Source organism: Tachysurus vachellii, chromosome 25 (assembly GCF_030014155.1).
Source record: "Tachysurus vachellii isolate PV-2020 chromosome 25, HZAU_Pvac_v1, whole genome shotgun sequence".
In the NCBI taxonomy this organism is placed as follows: Eukaryota; Metazoa; Chordata; class Actinopteri; order Siluriformes; family Bagridae; genus Tachysurus; species Tachysurus vachellii.
Genome location: NC_083484.1, coordinates 12267956 through 12291577, shown reverse-complemented (window position 1 = coordinate 12291577; position 23622 = coordinate 12267956). Strand labels below are relative to the sequence as shown.

The 23622-nt window shown below is 39.4% G+C and overlaps 1 protein-coding gene across 1 annotated transcript in view; it reads right to left on the bottom strand.

The window, feature by feature from the left end:
• The window catches only part of zfpm2a (zinc finger protein, FOG family member 2a), a 143537-nt gene that overhangs the window by 65266 nt on the left and 54649 nt on the right, over positions 1-23622 (bottom strand). The window contains exon 3 of the mRNA XM_060861781.1: positions 21492-21593. Coding sequence (XP_060717764.1) covers positions 21492-21593 — 102 coding nt within the window. The remainder of the gene's footprint in view (positions 1-21491; positions 21594-23622) is intronic.

Below are 23622 nucleotides of genomic sequence, written 5' to 3'. Positions count from 1 at the left end.
TAGAATAAAAAAACTTTCGAAAATAAATAATATTTAAAAAATAAAAAATAAATTGTTGCAATAAAAAAATTATATAGAAGTACTGGAAGAAGCAATGGGGAAAATATATATAAAAAAGATAAAAATATAAAATAATATAGATTGGTAAGCTAAAGCTTAACTTATTAGTATAGAATGATTACATTTTTAATATTTTATATATACATCAGTTTTTTCTAGCAGAATCAGAACTCAGAATAAGTACACTTTAATCAAGAGAAGCACATATGGACCATATGATCTGTGACTTGATAAAGATCACACTTGATCTTCGATCAGTTTTCCTCTTTTATATGCTAATCACTGCACAACCGTTAAATGTGACCATCTATGTACGTGCTGTGAAATTCTTGATAATTCTTGTAATGAGCCTCTTTCCTTAGCCATGTGAGAGACACTGAGCGTGTTATGACACAACCTCCATGCTGTGTCCACCTGTCCTCATAGCTTCTCTCCATCAGATGGACTTTATCGAAGCGACATGATGCTAACCTCTCCTGAACGACTGCCTCCCTCTCACTGATAAAGACACTGAGACATTACAGGCTTTCTGGCTGCCTCTACGGGGTCTATTTCTGTTTTTCCAGAAAGGGGCCAAGGCCTCTTGTTAGAGCTGCGCAGATCTCAGCCTTAATTAGCTGTGCTGCGGCTAACGCTCCGCTAGCTCCCCGAACCTTGCTATCTTATCAGGCTGATTTAGTGTACTTTTTTTAAAATGGTGATTAATCAAACAGTTTTAATAAAAGCATCTCTGCATCGTGAGGGTCTTTTTGGAAGGAATGGAAGGGGAGTAGACATGCAGCTCAAGTGCGTGCTTCCAGGTCACAAGTCTCACGAAATCAAAATGAACTCTGAAAGTTCTGATATTAGCTCTTGCTGACTCTGTTTAGCTCTTATTCGTACTCTGGAGCCATCACAAAGTCCTTAAACATCATCTTCCGAGTCTTTTGGCATCACTTTTTTCCATAATTATTATTAAAATCGCTATTTTAATCCTTGACAATGAACAATCAACAGAAACTGAAATCAGTGTGCACCACTTTGTAAGATCTGTAGGAAATAGTGCATCATCTGTCTTCGTGCTCATCTCACTCATGCTTTTTGTTAGGCTGAAGGACTGATGTGAGCCCTGAACTTTATACTGACCTACTCTCTCTATAAATATCAGCCATGTATCACTAGTGCTCAGCCTTGTCGATTTGCCGGTATGGAAATTCACAAACATTCCCTTGCTCATGCATAAGGTGACTTGTTTGCTAAATATCACAGCTGCCATGATAACATCCAACAGGTCACTTACGAACTTGCCATCATATGTAAATGACTGGCGTCTACGTTGATCTGCGAGGTTCAGTCAGCAAAGTAGCCATGATTTAAGATCTTAGAGAATGCAAATTGACCTGATTTGCATTAAATGATCAGTATCTGTTAGCATTGGCTCTTCAGAAAGTTACACTGCATTACTTACCTACCCACAGTACAGTGAACAGATTTGAACTAGCCTGTTTTAACAAAAAACTATGATTTACTAATTATCCTGTATCCTGTTTAGCTTGTATCCTGGCTCTTCATAAGTGATTGTTGAAATTCTTATTGATTAAAACTGGTCTGATATATAATGTCTAATATTATGTATAATGTCTGACTCCACACTAAAATCCAGGTCATACAGTATAGCAGCTAAGAATATCTGGAAACTTTATGTATACTGTACTGTTGGGTTCTTGTTAAGTGAATGACAGACTTGTGACAGGGTTATTAAATATCAGAGATATGAATCTGTAAATCTGTAAGGATTAGTCAAGTTGAGAATAGCAAGGTGTACAAAAGCTACCAGAAGTTCACTACCTTCAATATTGCTGCAAAATTGCAAGATTTCAGCATTTCCATGATTGCAAGTGTTCCCCAACTCTGACAAGCACTTCTGACCTTAAAAGACACACATTTACACCATTTTGCTTCCACTTGACATTTTCAGCACAGTCCTTGCTGCAGTTGGTGTGTGTCCATGCATCTGTTTGGAGTTGCGCATGTGGCATAAGGGTATTTGGAGTTGGATTGTGATCATCTGCCAGTCGTTTGTGGGCTGTTCCAAGGCCGCTTCCTCCCAGCTGTTGTGGCTTCGAAATAAACCCGAGAGGAGAGACTCCACTATCGCGGCCAGCCCGTGGGACGCATAATCAACACCTCCCTTCGTCCCGCCATTCGGAACCAGCGCTTAGATGCCATCTCTTAATGGATAATGAGATCAAGATATACGGCAGGAGAATATCCGCACTGATCCATCGTGGGAAGGCTGGGAAAATGTTGCCGCTTTCCAGACAGCCATCACTATTCCAGATACACTAGAAGGGGATAAACAGTGGTGTCATCCAACAGTGTCTTATCTCCAGCATGTGCGGTCAGAGCTGTGTGTGTCTGCATGTTTGGAGATGTAAGCTCGTGAGCCCGTGAAGAATGATGTGGCATAGGCCACTGGATCGCTGAGGTCAGAAATAGTCGTGACAAGATTGCTCACTCTGACCATCGGTGGACCATTTAGAGCTACTATCTGAAGGGCATTTTTGGGGGGATATTTTCTTTGGGATGTTCAAGTAGTTATAAAAAACTGATATTCCACTGATTTAACATCTTGCAAACAAGCCAAGCTTGGAATGATTAAATCCAGGGCGAGGGGCACACCTTTTTCAAAACTCTACCTTCAGAATTCTTAAATATTCTAAACACAGGTAGTAAAGGTATCGTTGATCTACATCTAAACAGATAGAATCTAACCAAAAGTCCAGAGGTTGGAGTCAGACCTGATGCAGATCCTAGTATGTGAGAGGAGTTAACCCAAAATTGCCAGGTGTGGGGTCAGACCTCATGCAGTTTCCAGTACCTCAGTAGAGTCCAACCCAAAGTCCACAGGGTGGAGACAACTCAGTGTGATTGATTCTGCACAAAGGACTACGTCAGTGTTTTTTGTCTCCTTTTCATAGACGAATAAACAATGATCTTATCAGAATTTACCCTCAAGAATTTATATTTTGAAGCGAAACCTCTTCACGTTTACCAAGAAAAGCTCTGACAGTGATGCCCTAGACATCCATGTATATTTTCGCAGGATAAAAGACAGGTTGCTTGGGTAAACATAGGAATGGAAAATGTCTTATTTACTGCCATAAAGAGTCTTAATCCCTATGCTAGAAGGTTTCCCTTTTAATAAATATTTCAAATCAAACCCTTTTAACCACCTGACAGTCCTTAAAGTAGGACTGCACTGTATTAATGAAATAAGTGTGCAGTGGCCAAGCTTTATATAAATAATTTTTGAGTCTCTAACCCTTTACATTTTTGCATACATCACAAAGCCCTACCACTACAGGTCTCTCATCGCCTTGTGCAAAAAATACCACAATCCTGGCAAGAAACAGCTGACAATTTCACCAAAGAGCAAGCTCTCCGGTCCACCTCTAAATCCCTCCATCGCTCCCCTCATCCCTTGATAACATCATCATCTGTCACTCCTCTCTGAGGCCTGCCCCTTCCCTCCGCAGTTACTTGGCAGAGGCATGAATGTCCCTTTTGTTTGAGGGCAGATCCTCTTCTTGATAGCACCGTCAAAAAGATGCTCCACGTATGCATGTGTTTGCCTCGTCATTAACGATGAAATGGTTGGCGAAGAGTTGTCACTGTTTTATTAAAATACCATCTATACAGTTGTGTGATAATGTGCTATAAAACATTTGCAGGATGACCAACATGTCCTACAGTAATCACACAGGCAGACTGGTTGTAGTCATAAAGGGGCACAAGCAAAGTGGGCAATGTAATATGTAACTGGTCCTGAAGAGGCAGCTAGTCTATTATACCACTATCGTACTGTTTCAAAATACTGTACTTGTCCTTAAGGTTGTATTATCAAGGAGACACCTTTTGTCCCTTTTGCTTTGTATCTTTATATTGAAGGTACATATTTAGATCTTAAGGACCACTGATGTATCTTTAAAGCTTTTCTTACTGTAGAAAGCTAATTAAAGTACACCACATGCACGTTCCAAGATAAAAAGACATACTAAAAGGACAAAAGATTTACCCTTGATGGTACCACCCCAGCAGGGAAAGGTACCTTTATGTTGGACAGGATTTATAGTAGATAACTATTCTGTCCTTTTGACTGGAGAAAGTACCGAGTGATATATGCAGAGATATGACCTATATCTATAGGCTCAACTTCATACAAAAACCTCAAGACCATAACAATCAACTCAAATTAATCAAATATAGAGTTCTTGATCCCTTGGCAAAAAACACTTCAAGGTTAAAGGTGTAATTCAAATTGAAACAATCAATAAATTCATATGTTGGCTGAGTGAACCAACAGAAACACATTCACTACAGCTGAAAATTTTTATATGGACATCATACTTTTGATGCTGTGAAGAAAAAAAATTTAATTTTTCATCACTTTAAACTTTTATCCAAATCGAAATATGATTATTTTTGTAGGCGTTAACAAACCTATGTATAATACGTTTATCTGGAAATAAAAAAAAAATCTAGAATTGTGATACAGAATTATGATATTCGCCATCCTTAATTCAGGCAGTTCATAACAATATTCATTCATTCATTCATCTTCTACCGCTTATCCGAACTACCTCGGGTCACGAGAAGCCTGTGCCTATCTCAGGTGTCATTGGGCATCAAGGCAGGATACACCCTGGACGGAGTGCCAACCCATCACAGGGCACACACACACACACACTCTCTCATTCACTCACACAATCACACACTATGGACAATTTTCCAGAGATGCCAATCAACCTACCATGCATGTCTTTGGACAGGGGGAGGAAACCGGAGTACCCGGAGGAAACCCCCGAGGCACGGGGAGAACATGCAAACTCCACACACACAAGGTGGAGGCGGGAATCGAACCCCGACCCTGGAGGTGTGAGGCGAACGTGCTAACCACTAAGCCACCGTGCCCCCCTTCATAACAATATAATTAACAATATTTATAAAATAATTCTGAACTGAGTGGATTCATGTTTCTGGTTTTTTTTTCTCTAAACTGCAAAACGTTTTAGAAGTCCTGACAATATTAACTGTAAGGTTTTTTTCTTAAATAACTGAACACAAAACCCAAATCTAAGTGCTGCAGCAGTCTGTTCTAAACACCTCACACATATCTAGCAGTTTCTAAAAGCCATGAGAGTCAGAAGAAAAGCTAAAGCGGTGTTCTAGCTATCGAGAACATCACTATAGTGGGGCCAAACAGGGCCCTAAATTAATATACCGGGAAAGCATATGGGGCAAAAATGGAATGTGGCGTATTGCTCCACAAAAAGGGCCTTCGAGCTCGAAAAAAAAAGAGATATGCGATATGAAATTTTACAGCTGAAGGAGAAATGTCAGAGCGCTTTGATAAGAGAGCGATGAACTTTCCCCCCCTTTCCCCAAAACCGCCATTATCGGGGCTGAGAGAAGCAAATGCATCATTTATATCCCACAGTCTCACCATTATCTCCTGTTGAGACACTTGTGTTAAAACACAGGAGGACCTTTTACCTCTCTCTCTCTCTCTCTCTCTCTCTCTCTCTTTCGCTCTCTCTCTCTCTCTCTCTCCAGCCTTCTTTCCGTCTTTCCTTTTATGCTCACTATCTCTGACAAAATCCTTCTGCTGGAGACAAATTTCATTCTTTGGAGAGGAAGTTTTGACCCTCAAACCAATTTTTTTTTTAAAAAAGGCGGCACAACTTCCTTCGGATGGTCTAATAATAGCTAGCAGGACCGAAAATGTTATTTCGTTTATTTTTGTGTAGTGAACGAATGTTGTATCTGACTGCGTAAAACATGAGCATGCACTTGAAAATCTCCTACAGTACATGAAGAGTTGAAGTGGAAGAAGATAAACCTGGGAAAGTAAAGATTCATTGAGGAAGTGAAACAGTAAGGACACACGTGGATGGCTGCCATGTTTAAAAAGCTAATTAGCAATCATTTGCTATAAAGTGGTAGAACACTGAAAAAGCAAGCTTTGGACATACAGTACTCATGCAATGGCTTTACAGAATTCTGACAAAACAAACCAACAAAGAAAAAATACTAACACCTGTTTTGATTAGTGATATATAATATATTTTAAATTGTAAAACATTTAGTTAATCTTTAGAGGATCTGAGATACCAATAATATAAGGGCGATTATTGTGATTATACCACAGAGCTGTTGAATTTTCAATTCTGTTTAGTCAGAAAGAGTCATTTTAACTTCTATAAATTATCATCTACAGAGACTTGAATGATGGACGTCTGATGTAAGAGAGCAAAGTTTTCTGTGAGTGTTTTTTAAAGGTGTCCAAAGCCAGTGTGAAGGGGTGTAAACAACTAGCGGTAACCGGGCTAGTGATGCTAACGAGCTAACCAGCTAGAAGCGGACGCTCAGGAAAACAAATAAAATTAACAACATCAAAAAGCGCTTGAAGCGAGTACATTTTAAGATGTTATCGACGATATCAAGGAAAAAGTTCTAGTATACACTCAAAATTAATCCAAATAAAAACCAAATCCAAATAGCCGAGCAAACACATGCCAGCAATGTCAGAGAAACGTTATCTGTAAAGCTGTAATGTTTAGCACTTTGCACTTTCTTATGGATTTTGAGTAAAATGACAAGTTTAATTTTTCTCTAATAATCTAAAGAGAAAGAAAGAAAAGATGCTGGTGAGAGAATGACATATGCTTATAGTGGATATAAAGCAATTAACCTGTCTGGTATCGATCTATTAGCCGTTAAAAAGTATGACAAGTCGATCTTTACTTGTCATTGTTTACATGTGTGAATTGTTGTGGTTTACAAGGAATAAAAGACATTTGTTTAAAAATCTTCTGGCAGCAGGAGACATTATATATTTTATCCTCTTTTCTTATACTTTTAGTGATTTATGAATACATTTAAGAAGCAGGTATGTAAACATAATTGCTTTCTTTATTTCGCTGTTTGTCTCGATCTATTAAAACTGTACAACATTCAACATGTTTACATTTAAGCGTGTATAGGCTGAAGCAGGAAAAATGTTTTTTCTTTTTTTTTTTTTTATTTAAAAAAAAAAAAGCTTCCTTTATATAATCTGGCATAAACGCTACTAAACAAAATGAAATCTTCCTGTTTTCCTCGAGTTCATTTCGATCAAAGCCGAGGCAAAGACATCCTGACAACAATCTCCAAAAGCGTTCATCTCGCCCGGGCCGTCACAATGCCGACGGAAAAAATGAGAGCAAAAGTGAGACACGTTATCGTAAGCGTCATCTAGAGGACAGGCAGTCATTCCCCACCGACAAATTTGACTATCGGAGAAGTGTAACATATTCAGAGTGCCTGTGCGGGATATAATTCTTCTCGGCTGTCAGCACAAATGACTAACAGTGTGTATATGTATAGAGAAGACACACGCATGCATTTCGATTGGCTGCGACTGGACATCTGATTTCAGCTACAAAATGACTGAGTCAAAGCTGAAGCTTCAAAAAGACAGAGACCCGAGAAATAAACCATACAAACGTGTACATGGTTATATAAATGAGCTTCATAAACAATTATTAAACAGTTATAAACACTATTTAGAGTGTTAGAGTGCTGTTAAGAACCATCACATTTACTACAGCACCAGGATCCAAAAGTACACTAAGATGAATAAAGATGACTCAGAATCAACACTGAAATGATTCCACAGAAATGATTCATATGAATCATACTGTATGAATCATATGAATGCTTTACCAGTTACTTATATGTTCTGTTATCACTGCAAAATATGTAAACTAGATCTGATTAAACTTTTGCTAAAAAATTGAGTTTTGTAAATTATTAGAAACTTCCAAATATTTAAGTATATTTTTTGTCCATGATTATATGCGGCCATTTGTTTTGAATCTATACAAGGGTGGTATATCAACACCAGGGTGGTGTATTGTGGAGTTACTCTTACTACCAACATTTTACTTGTTAAAGAAAGAAAAATTGTAGGTTTTATCTGTTTACCGTTACATTTGATGTGGAACATGTGAATAATGTCAGCAAAACAATATTTTTATTAACAACAAGAAGAGTTAAAATGTAATAATAATAATTACTTCATTCATTCATTCATCTTCTACCACTTATCCGAACTACCTCGGGTCACGGGGAGCCTGTGCCTATCTCAGGCGTCATCGGGCATCAAGGCAGGATACACCCTGGACGGAATGCCAACCCATCGCAGGACACACACACACTCATTCACTCACACAATCACACACTAGGGACAATTTTTCCAGAGATGCCAATCAACCTACCATGCATGTCTTTGGACCGGGGGAGGAAACCGGAGTACCCGGAGGAAACCCCCGAGGCACGGGGAGAACATGAAAACTCCACATACACAAGGCGGAGGCGGGAATCGAACCCCGACCCTGGAGGTGTGAGGCGAATGTGCTAACCACTAAGCCACCGTGCCCCCATAATAATAATAATAATAATAATAATAATAATAATAATAATAATAATAATAATTAGTTTTTAATTTTTTAATACTATTTAATACTTATTATTATTATTATTATTATTATTATACACAATAAATAAAATAAATCTTAATTAAAAATAAGCTAGTTTCTGTTACAAATTTTATCTTCCATCCTTTCGACAAGTATTTTATTGTTTAAAAATTCCAATAAATAAAATAATAATAACAGCAACAAGGTTTAATGGTCCGATCCTTTTTCTGCATGCTGTAGTCGGTCACTGGTGACATTTCTGTCCGTATTTACAGGTGCAGTTTAACTCCAGCATGTCATTAGCCTCTCTTCATCCTTCTTCTCCAGCCAATTACAGCTCCTCCAGCTCTCCAGTCCAATCCTGTCTCTCCTGACCTAGTTGTCTTTTGTGACGAGGTCTTAGCCCCAGCAGTTTGACAGTCAACAGATAAGATGGATTAAGGATTTTTTTCCTCCTCTCTTTCTCTTCCTCTCATCCAGTTTAGGATAAGGGCGGCGTTAAAACCTCACTTTTTTTCCAAGAGGAGTTTTTAAACGGCTGGAGATTGAGGCTGATAGAGGGGCTAAACCTAAGGCGGGGTCTTGAAAGGTCAAGGTCAATGCTTCTAATCACTAAGCAACCTCTGAAGAGTTCTTCAATCCCAGCAGGCAAAGTGTAAAGGGACGAAATATGTTTTTAATCTGTGTGCAATGTCCAGAAAGTAAACTGGGTTGAACGGAAGGAGATGGTAAGTATTCGCGATAGTGTTTGGATATATAAAAGGTATCTATACTTATAACAAACCTTCCCCTTTCGCCCAAATGACCCTGATTTAAACGACCGGCCTTATGATTTCACTCAAAAGGAAATGAGGCAAAGTTTGAGCAGCTGTTCTGTGTGAGAGAGGAGCTCTTTTCTGGGCCGGATAAATGTAACCAGAACTTTTCTTTATCTATTATGTTTAGTGCACGAAATATTCGTATATGTGACTAGATTTAAAACTTAAGTGGGCATGGCCTAGTGCTAGAAGGTTTAAAATACAGTATAAACAGATCCGGTGGCCTAAATTCAAACCGTCCCGACCCTGATTAGTGTCCTTAGGCATGCACATAGAGGCACTTGGAAAGAAATGATTATACTCTGATAGAATAAAAACAGTAGTTGGTAACGGGTTGAAATGTTTGGACGTGATTATATACAAATAGTTCAGTGTGACAAATGAAGCAAGAAGGCTGTATTTAAGTATCCGTAAGTGCATCCATTCATCTCCATCATATTTGGGATGTTTGTGCTGTAGTAGCGTAGTCATTTTTTATTTTTTAAAGAAATCACGTTAATGATTTCTTTAGTTTTCATATGTAGATGTTTCTCCTTCGCTTTCTGCTGAATATCATCTGTCACTGAAATGTCTGTAACCTCCGGCCGACGTTATCATTCATCTCCTGGCAAAAAAAACGTGGGAGAAGAAGTTGGAGACGAAACATTTAAGGATAGCGTGAGTGTGTGTGTGTGTGTGTGTGTGTGTGTGTGTGTGTGCTTCCTTCCCTTCTCCCCTCATGTCACTGACAGGGGAAAGTAATCCTATACACAGGCTGCTATTGTGAAATGGGAAACTAGCCTCCTCGGCTGGCGGCGAACAGATGCACCTCTCTCTCTCTCTCTCTCTCTCACGCTCTCTCTCTCACTCTCTCTCTCTTTCTCTCTCTCTCTCTCTCGCTCTCTCTCACCCTCTCTCTCTCTATCCTAATCTGGAAACGACTTAAAGGAGCCTTATCTCCAGGCTCTCCTGCTTCATTTCATGCTTGATTTACTTTAATTTGTCTGATAGGGCACAAGGATTTGGAAATGGCCCATCTTTCGCTGGAAAATGTTCTGATTTTTCCCCGGCATTGTTACGTGGACCTTTTTTCCGACTTTCTCTCTTCTTCTTCTTCTTCTTCTTCTTCTTTTTTCCCCACCTCTCTCTTTTTCACTTTTCCCCTCTCTTTCTCGCATCTACGGAAATGCTTCTGCCTCCTGTGCCGCATTCTGCTTAACGAGCTTAAAAAAACTATCGGAGGTATAAAGGATGTTGTCTAGTGTGAGTGCGTGTTTGTGTGTGTGTCTGAAGGAGTGTGTGTGTGTGTGTGTGTGTGGGTCGAGCGTGTGAGTGTGAGTGTGATTGTGGAGAGAAAGACAGAAGACAGCGGATGCAGCCGGCTGTTTCAAACCACGAAGATCTCCTGTAAGTGCAGTTGCAGATAAAGTCAGGAGGTAGAGATGGAAAGGGAGAGAGAAGGAAGAAGAGAGCTCACATGCCCACACGTTCCTCCTCCTCTTCAGCTGTAACCCCTTCTTTTCTTTTCTACACCGACTTTCTGCATCATCCTCACTTCGCTCACCTCCTCAGAGAGAGGACAAGAGACAGAGGGAGGTGGAGAGGAAGGGAAAAGAGACAGGAGCGCTGTGTATGCGCATGTACGCTTACACTCACACACACACACACACACCATCTCTCTCTCTCTCTCTCTCTCTCTCCTTTACCTCTCATTTTAGGACTACAAATAAGGAATACTGCCACAGACTCTCACAAAAGTATGCATTTTTTGCAACAACTTCATCCATCTTCATTATGTGGTATTAAATTAAAGTTATTTTCCCAGTGATGTAATATCCCAAAGAAAAAAAAAAAGGCATCCATGTCTGAGATGTTGGAGACCTTCAAGACTTTAAGCTCCGAGCAGAAGTGGTTTAATGTCACAACGGCTTTGCCTGTGTACATCCGGATCTTGTTTATATCTTTAACAATGCCACGATAAGCGTTTGGAAGTTTTTACATGCTGCAGTATGACACGAGATTGTAAAATCTGATCAAGTTACTGAATTGAACAATGATCTAAACCTCCATACAGTTATTGTACTTGAATACTGTCGCGGTCTCTAATGGCGACCGGTTGACAAATCCATTCATCCTAAATCACCTAAAGTTGGATATATTAGTGAACAGGAAAAGATGTCTTCCCTGCAGTGTATTTATGGGAATTCTGGTTGTGTAAATGAGGATAAACAGATAAACAATAAACTGAATCTCTGTTTCAGATTGTGTTTATTCTGACAGCAGGCAGACTGAGTCACACACTTGGGTTCAGAGCCATCTCTCTCTCTCTCTCTCTCTCTCTCTCTCTCTCTCTCTCTCTCTCTCTCTGGTGATAACGAAGCAGGACGCCTCATCGGTCTTCTGCTACTAATTACAACACAGTTCGTCTTTCTGCCAGTAGGCTGGACTCCTTTTTCCAGATCTGCCACTAGACTATGCAAAAGAAAAAAAAAAAACAACAAAAAAAAAACATGCTCACTCTCTGTCTCTCATTTTTGCTTGCAGTCCCGTGTTCGTTCTCTCTCTCGCCTACATACACGCTCGTCCAGCACAGCAGGTAGCTGTACAAGCTCACAAAAATACTTTCTTTCTCTTTCATTCACTCACACACACATACACATACACACGCATATGCAGATTACCAAACATGGTGGGACGAGGCATTGAAATTCCTCTTGCGGGCTGAATTTACTTAACTGCGGCTGTGTGAGCAGCGATAAACAGAGTGATGATCCGGCAACACGTCTTTATCCGCGCTTTGCTTTAATTAACACCGGCGTGTTTGGTGAAAAGATGATTAATATGCCAATGGAAACTGCATAATTGAATACCGCAACACACACACACAAACACACACACACACACATGCTTCTTTACCACGTCTCCTTATTGTTGATTATTATTGCTATTATTATCAATTGTCATTTAGATGTGGAAGATAATAACAGTGATTAATAACCCAATGTGTTTATTCCCACTGTGGTGAAAGCATCCTTAAGTAAAGCCAGAGAGACGTTTCTTCCATGCGTTTTCTCCAAGTCCTCAATTTTCCCTTTTTCTCCCTTTCTTAAAAATACATATAGATATGGATGAAGTTTCTGTAGAGTATAGGAGTTACAGTTAGACGTATATTAGGTGCAAACACAGTTTCTTGTCTGTGGTTATCATCGTTGTTGTGGATAATTTTTAGGCCTCATTAACAATATCCAGGACCTATAATGGTCTCTGATCTGCCTCCATGGACATTAACAAATAACCCCACTTTGCTGTTTCATATGGGTTACATTAACGCAGCTACTGTATACTGCACCTTCTTACCTTCCTTCACGTTTGCTCATCTTGCACTATTGTACAGTTAAGGCTTCATTTGCACTTTAGGTAGCTTTTGCATTGGTCCACTTTTGCATACCCCACACTATTATACAGTTAACGTTCATTAATGTTCATATAATAACTATATACCAGTAATCTTTGTACATATAAAACCATTAATTTGCCCTCATTCTGATTAAGTTAAAAAGCACTAGTTTTCCTAAACCGTGTGAAGGTCCAGCTGAAAAAAAATCTAAATGTCCAGTTTTACTAGTAGCATTTAGCAGTTAGCATTTTTAACCTTTAACCTCTTATTGCTTAACAATTACAGATTACTTCATACCTATAAACAAGACAAATTTGGTTATAATTTGTAATATTTCAATGACAATTTTTTATTTTTTTTTAAAATACAGCCTTTTATTCTGAACAGATAACATGGTGAAGTAAAAGGAAACTAAAGGAAAGTAAACGATGACTTCTCATTATATTCATGTATGTTCACTTCAGTAAACATGAAATAAAAAAGATATCAAAACACAAATCAAAAGAGATTCTTTGATCGGTTCTACTGCTTGGCGTGGCCTGCTGATTCTTCCTTACTAAATTATTAGAAGGTTAGATAATAATATTAGAAGACACCAAAGGTTCCTGGGTGTTTCAAGGGGTACGGTATTATACTTACAATGGATTTCATAAATACACCACTTTTCTTTTTTTTAAATAAAGTGAATTGGATTCTAATTTCAGATGTTTGCTAATTTGGCCTTGCTAAGTTTACCTTAACCTGTTTTCACTGATCTTCTCCTAAAAATATCGGACTATAAATTTTACTATCTCACCAGGCAAGAAACTAAAAGGTCCTATGTTTTGGTTTCCCAAAAACTGACTAAAAAAAAAGTGATAGCTAACATATACTGTAAAGTTAGCTAGTCCAGTGCATTAACAGAGAAAGTTTTGAAAGTCGTTAGCTATAAAGATGTGATCCTTGGTAATGTCCTTGCAATGCATTTGAACACATTACCTAAGCCAGACTAGCGTTGGTTAAAAAATCAGTAGTGCTTTTCTTTTTCTACCTACAGTAACAGCCCAGGCTAATATGTGGCTAATGTGTCCACCCCTGTACTATCTCTACACGATTGCTAAACACACACTATAAAACTTCATCCTGAAGTGGATGGACTCCAATCTTCTAACTGGACTCCGATCTTCTAACAGCCACAGCAGGACAAAACCCTGTGAGCTCTCTATAGTATTAGCTAGATGCTAATCACCCGGTAAAATAACCTCCTGCAGAAATCCCTGTCTGTGTTCAACATCACCCACGTATTTAGCTGTATAACGTTACTCTTGAACTAATTGCATGCTGTCTTGTTGACAAGAAAAATCACGATAGACGCAACACAGCACTCTTTGGTTTGGTTCAAAGCTAACGAAAACTAGTGAGAGTGCTAGAGAGTTGCTTAGTTATTAATAGCTTTCGAAGCTCACTGCTCACAATTTATCTTAATGCAACGCTTTGTGATGAAGTAGAATTGTGGCACCTTTGTTTCGATTATAATTGCGACTGCGTTTAGTGCCTTCAGAGTGCATTAGCTGTATTTCAGATTGCTTCCGTAACTAACAAGCATGAAGTTTTCTCTTAAAGCCTCTTAGTGTATCGGATCAGTGGCTAAATTTGAATCGGGGCAGTTTAAGTCGGCGAGCCGAGTGATTTGTCTAATCTCTTGTTGCATATTTCATCGCCCCAGTCAGACACTGACTGTATTTTCATCGTGTGTTCTGAAAAATAGTCTCAAGAAGGAGGTACCTGATATTCAGTGCAGAATGTGTAGAGGTATGCAATAGAAGTTCATAGAAAGGAATTCATTTATTTTATAATTCATAAATAGTGGTGCTTTTGCTTATTGCATGTTGCACTACTGAGAATATTATAATTCAGATGGCACTTTGCATCATGACATCGTATACAGTATACTCGTTCGCAGTAAATACTGCATTCTTTTTTGTCGTGGCAATCTAAACTGGCACAAAAACCCTATTCTCACACGAGTGGCCAAGAATACTTCGACTAAAGATGACTGAAAGTCATGAAGGAGATGCTTTCTCTGGCTGAATGAGTGGCAGTGAGCCATGTCACTGCTTCCTGATTACACGGGAAATAAACAAGTTCAGAGCGAAAGCCTACATTCCGACTTGCCGCTTTGCATACATTAAAATCCCTGCCTATAAATCCCTGTCTATAAGTCGCCTTAAAACCTTTTAGGTATCAGTGCGAGCGGCTCTGACAACCCTTGCTTATGAGTTGTGACGTTATCGCCAGAGCCTCTTGCTGTGGATCTTCACCCGGCTGATCGGCACTTTACCAATCTTCGCTTTCCAAGACTTTTTTTTGCGCTCTCTCGATCTCCTCGTCTTCCCCCTCCTCCACGTCGCTCTCTGTCCCTCGCTCTACATGCTGAAGGCTTGAGGGGTTCAATCAATGGCGCTTTGATCTCAGCTGGAACTATAATTATTTAACATTGTTACAAGGATTTCTCTAATCCATCCTACCATTAAATCCTTTTTTACACCCTCATCTCCAGGAGTCTCTAATCTGCATCTGGGCCACACGTTCCCCTCTGACGACACCCTGACTTAACAGACTTCCGCGAATAATTAGAGGAAGAAAAATAGCCAAATAGAGAATAGCGAAAAAAGGGAAAAAAGCAAAATGTTCCTGGGATTTTTGGTCACAGAGCAGATGTATCTTGAGCGAGGTATCTAGAGAGTTTCCTCAAGTTGCCTGCTTAATTCCATCTGTTGACACGAGTCCATTGGCAAATCTTATAGATAGCCTCAAAACTGACTAGTAACAACTCGAGGCAACTGGCAACTTGCTGGTTTCGCTTTATTCTACAGAGGAGCTACACAATTAAAAGCAGGTCTACTAGTCCTCCTGCCCCATCATGTCATTTCCCCAAATCTCAACATGAATTTCATGCTAGAGGCATCGACCCACTAAGTGCCATCTGTTTGTTGCTGGGGTGGGATGAAGCAACTGGCGCATGGATCATCCTTTTCAAAAATCAAAGGTCCCAGCGGCTCTCTGCAAATATTTATGCCCGGCTGTTTTCAGCATGATATAAATAGAAGTGAGGTGAACGCAAACAATTGTGGAGGCACCTGGTGCAACTATTGCTGCCATCTGCTCCTCAAAATCACTTTGTAGGACATTTGTGTATTAAAGACTGAGGTGGCTATTGTTGCATGTATGTGATGAGGGGTCAGGCAGTTGTGAAGTAGACTTACTGGAGAACTGGATGAATTGGGGGATTTTTTTTTGGAGTGGTAGATGCTTCTTGATTGGTAGGAACTAAGCGACTGGATGCAAATCCAAGGATACTCCCTGGCTCCTTTTTTCCCCATTCCAAGCCAAAGCCAATGGCTAGTGCCCAGTTGGCACATACAGATGAGTCAGGCCAGGCTTGACAGACTCTATGGGCCACAGATTCATCAACTCAGAGGTTTGTAAGGCTCTGAGATCTGGCTGTGGGGTGATAAGCTTTAGGTGTGTGTTACTCAAAGCTTGCTGGATCATTCAGATACATTGACCATTTAAAATTAATTTTAAGGAGAATGAAAGATAGAAAAGGCATATTCTAAATTCGAATGGCCTAAATGGCCAAATCCTTTTGCACAAAACAAAAAAAGATGTATCATGTTTTATTCTTTCTCAATTAGTTGCTTTAAATGAAATAGGCAGCAGTTTGCTTTGACAGTAATATTTTTTATCTTTCATCTTCAGTAAACACTTTATCTTGTTTAGACCTATGGGCCTATAACAGGAACACTGGACATAAAGTAGTAGACCAATCCATCACAGGGCACCATGCAAACCTACTCATTCACAGAGCAGCGTTAACTCACTGGTGAAGAAAACTGATCAAAGAGTTGTGAATTCAAATCCAAGCACTACTGGGGCATTGAGCAAAGCTCTGAACCATCACCGGCTCAACTGTGTGAGGAAAATGTAAGTTGCTCTTGATAATGCCATTAAATAGTGTAAATGAAAATTCCCAATAAGCATCAATTTAGCAGAGAAGTCAAGCAAATTCAGCACTGTATCTGCACTGCAAATGTGCTGTTACAGGACGTGAGTTTTTTTTAAATAATGAGAACTAATTGGTGTAATTTCTTTACTGTACTTGACTTTCAGGGTTTTTTATTAAAGATTAGCATGATCAGCAGTTCATTACTACCCTCCCCTTTCCCCGCTTCAATTCTGCCTTGAGGAGTATGTCAAGATATGTATCAAAGAAGTCCATGATAATTAGCAAATTGCTGTACAAGCTATCACCACTAATATACAGAAGTCTGCAAACATCCATAACGAGGCGAAATAGAGTGTGAGATTGGCAAGTAGATATCTCTGGCGAGAGCTAAGTGGGTGTCCTCCGAGTCTACATGGCATAACAGGGATGTTCTCAAAGCAACCGATCTTTGCTTTGGAAGCGTATCTTAGAGGGTTTCGCAACAGACATAATTCGTGAAAGGAGGCTGGAAGAGAACCCTGAAGAATTCAAAGCAAAGGAGGAACAACGGCGTTCATAATGATAAAGTGATTATAGAAGAAGTTCAGTTAGAGCAACGAGAGGCTTCGGTTGTTTTTTTTAGTACCAAAGACAAATTGAAGAGTGTGTTTTAATGGATTCTTCACAGCAGGTGGACTTGGTCAAAGTCACTTCATTAAGAAAGCCTCCCTCTTTTAGATGTAATGGCCATTATACATCCCATTCAGATAGCTTCTGGAAAGTGATTAAGAATTATCTTTTGCCGATCGTAATCGCACCTGGACTAACTTAAGCCAAGGAATAACAAAAGGAACTGAAGCTCCCCGGGATCTGAATGCTCACAAAAGGGAGTGATAACAGGATAGACTGTCTCAAACTAAATAAATTTGCTTTTAATCGCTTTGCACAGGAAGTCATGTCATTTCAGATGTTCATATTTGATTGTCTGATTTTCCACTTTATTCAAATTATAACATGCTCATCTGACTTTTCTAGCACAATAGGAAAGATGAAAAGGGGAAAATGTTCTTTCAGCAGAGACGCGATGTGCAAGTAAATTTGGTTATTACGCACCAAGATGAATGCCCATACACTGTACTTGTGTGAGAAAGACAATTTTGTCATTTTCTGAAATTTCCTCCACGCAGAAAGGACCATTTTCTGCAGGAGAACAATAGAAAGTCTCATTTCCATTCTATTCTTACGAAAACTGTGGGCAGGTAACATCCTCTGCTGGCCTGTGGCACTAATGTGTGGGGGAATGGGGAAGCTGCTGTGTTGTCAGTATGCAGATGAGATCTTATCAGGATAATGCGACAAGGTTATCAGTAATGTGGACAAGCATCTGCACTATCAACGAAATCGTTGTGTCCAAATTGAAACGAATTTGACAAATTAGTTTAAACTAACTCCCTGACCCTGTGGCTGTCGGAAGCCACTACAGCCGCTTGCAGACTCTGGGCCTACTTTGTGAAAAAACATAACGGTGTAACAATTATCTGAACTGCCAGAGACAAAGTTGATAAAATTGATAATCAAGCTGTCGTCGTACGATTGTGCTACTTTAAAAAGCTAGGGCTGGTATGTTACAGTGCCTAAGACTTAAGGATGTTTTCATACTTTGTACCTGAAGCTATGTGCTCTGAGATCTTGGTATGCTTTCTTTTCCGAGAAAGCCGTACGAGCCGTATTCAAACACTGGCGATGTCTATGAAGGCATTCTTAGGTCCATGCAACAATAGTGTACCGAGTTACGCTATGAGTCACTCTTCACTAAACTCGGATGCGAAAACACTAATATGAAAGCAGTGTGAAATCTACCCAGGGATGAACAAATCCCACTGGGCAAATGAAAGCTCTAAGGTGCTACCCAGAACCAGGAAACCTAACTAAATAGCCCAAAAAGTGGTCGTTAGTGTCCAGTTAATGTAGTAAAATATAAGTTAATAACCACCACTGTGGAGTATGACCTGACAGACAAAACTGATTCTGAACAAGGACACAACAAAACAGGCAAAACAAACAAACAAACAAAAAAAGGTTGTTTGTTGAGTCTCCTTATCCATCAGGCAGTCACAAATAAAAAACAATATGAAATCTGCTAGTCATTTTCACAGTAACTTATATGTGGTAGTTTCTGTGCTTACACATCAAACAGTATGTAAGAGAATAAATCAGATAGATAGATCCCAACCACCCACCCCCCCACCCCATCCTTCCATCCATCCATCCGTCAACCATTGAAGAATGAGGTTTATTTTGCAGTTGCCCTGCTCTGGACATGATGCTTCTTTCTTTTTCTCTTTCCTCTCGCTGGCCCTGTAGTTACTGGGCCTGACCCCCTCAGCCTTGCCTGACGTGTGATCGCAGTGATGCTTTATTACCAGCCGTCGCCTGTGCTCTTATCGTGTGCTGCCAATGCTCATTTCCTTCCTCAGATTGAAATGCAAATGTGAAATTTAATGATAAATGCATTATCTGATGGGGACTGATAACACTGATTCACTGTCAGCGTAAAAATACACACCCCGGGGGGCTTCCCAGCACCAACTTGCCGAAATCCACTTTTTTTTCTTTCATAACTGTATGTACCTGCAATAAATTCTGGAGGTCATATGCATTAAAAGGCGAATCATATTTGGTGCGACCAGCAACGTGATGCCACTGGCGAGCAATAATTGCAGCTGTTGCTATCTTGTTCGATGTATTATCCATCACTTTGATGAAGTGACTTTTAAGAAGATAGAGAGGGGGAAAAAAAAACAAGATAGGACTATTTTTTTTCTTCAAACCCACCGAGAAAGCAAGGAGGGAAAAAATCTGCATGGTAAAATGAGATTCCTCAAGAAGAAACGATAAATATGTTTTTGTGTGTGCGTAAGCTTTCTGTTGGGGAAAAGCACAGTCCATGTGAAAGCACACACATGCAATAAAGCTTTGGAGCAAAGCCATTTAATCCGTTCCATTCAACCCTGCTAACTTCTCTTATAATTCATTGGCGATAATAAGTTAATTTAAGTCCATCATTCCAATGGTCTATACAAGGTTCTCTCAAAATGCAATTTAGTCCAATTTAGGACGCTTGTTGGATCACTGGAGCATTTAGTGTCAGAATTTCTACAGACCTCTCTCCATTTAACCACCTGGGCACACGAAAAAGAGTTATTTCACTAAAGATAGATCATTGTTCGTGTAGTCAAAATTCAGTGAAATTGTTTTCGAGATTAGTTGCAGGACTAATTATTCTCAACTGGCCTTGGAATTATAAAGCCCTCTTTATTATCATGTAAAGATGGGGACAAATTAAAGACAAAAAAAAAATATTTGGAGTAATTTATTCATTGTGCTGGCATGGTTTGGTTCCACCTGTCCTCTTTCCTACATGTTGTGTTACTAATGATGATGAACTTTATCCTGATGGGAAAAATATCACATGCTGTATTTTTTGAAGGATGCTGTTCATTGTTTCAATACAGTTCCAAAGACACTTGTAGAATTGTTTTGAAGCTTTTGGTGATGGTCCATCACATTACTTAGGGGGTTTTTACACCTGGTCACTTCATGCGTTTTCTGTGATCAGACAGCTATCCGATGGTAAAAAGACCAGGTCTAAATGCCCTCCGAAACGTTTTTGAGACGGATATAAATCCGATCGCTCAAACCACTTCAGGAGGTGGTCTGGGACGCATTTCATGAATGAAACTGGACAGGTGTAAATGAATGTGGTTGTTCAAGCCACATACGTCAGCGCTATACTCCTCCCAAACGGAAGTACGTCACTCGCAGGTGACTCGCGAGTCGTGCATCGCGCCAGAAACAAATATGTTTTCCCACCACTGCTGGCTCCTATCTTTCACCCAGGTGTCTCGTTGGGTCTTAAAATGCACTGCTGCCGCCAGCGAAAATGCAGCAAACAGTAAATGCTGATTTTTGTAGCAACCGCATACACCAAAGCGTGTTCCATTTCAATTAGCCCGGAAATGAGGTAAAACATATTTGCATTTTGGGCGGGAGTAGAAAGATCGGATCGATATCCGATTCGCAGAGACGCATTTATGTGGCCTAATGTAAATGGAACAGTTTTAACAAATCAGATAGCTATCGGATCAGAGAAAACACATGAAGTGACCAGGTGTAAAAAGGCCCTTAGACACTTCAGACCGGATTTTCCTTTGATTTGTTTAAATGGTGTAACAATAGCAAGGTGTATATGAGTTATATTGGTGCAGCTGAAGGTGGCTAATTTTAGCACTCATTAAAAGCTTCTGCTGAAGAGTTTTACCTTGTCAAGGATATCTTCAGATGCCCTGCTATTGAATGGCTTAAATCCCCTGATCCCAGATGGATTCATTTAAACCGTGTCATAATGGGCTGCTTACAAGTGATTACTAGCCGTTAGCTAATGGGCTAAATGCTTGAAGGAAGGCCAGGGACGATCTGATGTTGTCCAAACCTTGCCAGATAACGAGAACGAAATGATCCGAGACCTTCAAGGCAGAACTTCGGGTTGTTCACTTGATTTTATTTAATTTTGAGTCAAAGTTGTGATGTTAAGAATAAAAAAAGGGCGTGTTCATTGTCTATAGCATGGCTACTGAAATAGAAATGTACGTAGAGTGGGGTGTGTGCCGGATATGCTACAAAAATATTCCATCAAAGCCATCAAAGTATTGGCTCTGGGAATGAAATTGGTATCAAAAATTCACTTCAGGTCTGTTCAAGTCACTTACTGGGACCGTCCCACTCTTCAGTTTCCAGATGAGGAGGTCTGGTCTTGTCATTCTTTCCTTCCACATCTGTGTCCCCTGTCTCTCTGTTGCTGGTCTCTTCACCTAGAACAAAAAAGAGACAACACGTTACAAGCATTTCCTTTTAATTCAGCTATTGACGTATATACGTTTCTTCTAGGGTTTATCGGGACATCGACTTGGATCTGACGAACTAGGATCTGTCATTTACCTGAAGCATAGGCAACTAGATAGGCAACTGGAATAATAAGTGATTAGCTAACTGATTAGAATTGATTACTTCTAAACAATTAGTTATTAATTAGTTAGAAATGAATTAATTGATTGAATTTTATGTATTCTGTAAGGAGCTGTTTATTTTATAATTAAGACAGGAGTACTGACTGTCAGTGCTTTGTGACGGTTAGGGGATTTTAGTACGTTTTTAGTTTCGTCAGCATGGCAAGCATGAGGTCACTTCATGAAGCAAATTAAGTGGCTGCCGAGAGGAAATGAGGGGATGTTTAGAGCCGTTAGAAGTGACAACCTTTGGCAGATGTTCTACAACATTATAGATAACTATAAAAATAATATAATGAATAAATTATGAATAATAAGTAATTATGAATAAATATAAAAAGTATTAACAAAAAAAGGCAAATCTCTGCCGTACAAGAGGAAAAAAATGTTCTTTCCGAATATGCAGTTAGTTATATAATAATCCATTTTAGGATAACGACGCATGGCCCCAAGTGTTCCTTACATAATATTCCTTACATAAATAATGAACTCGGTTGACTCTGTCACTGCAGACTGAAGCGTTCTGAAATAACTTGGGACCCAAAGTTAATGTGTCTTCTAGCCTAAAATAGTCTATTGTTCTCACAGCAGAGCTCTGGACATCTCCAGTGACTCAATGAATAAGTTGTGTGAATGTATGGAGATCCCAGGAGAGAGTATGAGAAAGGAAACCCCACTGGTATAGGAGGATATGGGGAGGTGTAGAGAAAGAACTATTTATGATCTCTCTGTGTGTGTTTGTGTGTTGGGATGCAGATGTCGAGAGGGACTCGCTAACTCCGAGCTACCGACTTCCACACGCGGTGATGAGATTTTGCTATATGCCTACATATTATTTTCTCAAACCCAGGACTGATATTTGATATCTACAATAGTAAAGCATTAGCAAACAGTATGTATTCCTCTTCATAACGGTTTATGAAGGTAACCAGAAGTGTGAACCAACTCATTATCAACATGTATCAAAAACGTATTTATCTTATTCAGTTAATAGTTTGTTATAATGCAATATCTCATAGCTTTACCTAATCTCGAATCTGATTGGTCAGAAGGTAATAAGGGGTCCTCTATAACAGCAAATTAGAAAGTAGTGTTTAAATATAGATTAAAAAAAACATTTCTTTAAGAATAGGTTTATACAGTCATTATTGTAACATTCATTAAAGGAATCTACAGTGTCAGGTCTCTCCAGTAAACAAGCCAAATTTGTAAATTTTAAAATCTAAAAAATGTTTTAAAGCTACTTTTACATAAGTAACGACAGGAAAAAAATAGTTGATGAGGATCTTCCTCCTTAGCAACGTAATACTTAGCTCACTCTCTCTTCCAGACCAAAAAAAGATATGAAATTATAAAAGTAATTATAAAGTTGAGATTAAAACAAACAAACAAACAAACAAACAGATGAATGGTTGATTTTTCTGTCTATATCCCTAATCATATGCTGTAGCTGAAAGCAGAACCTCTCCTACATGGCAGTTTAGGCTACAGTCCTGTTCTAAATGGCGGCAAGTCCGAGTTCTAGCTCCATCCTCCAGATCTTTAAAGTGACTCAACATCAGCCAACCTTAAGCCACTGATAAACAGGAGCTTTCCGGTCCTTAGTCTTATATTATTTACAATGTTGGGGAAAGCTAGAGATGAAGAAATGCAGCCAGAAACACTAAAATCAGGAAGTCTGTCAGACCTTTAGTAAGATTGCAAAATGTGTTTACGTTTTGGTGCCTGGCTCAACGGCTTCATTGAATCATAGTTAAATAAGGAGGATCCCCAAGCAAGGGACTGGCCTTTTTTGGATCTATTGCTGCATTTGACTTAACTCGGAAATGGAAAG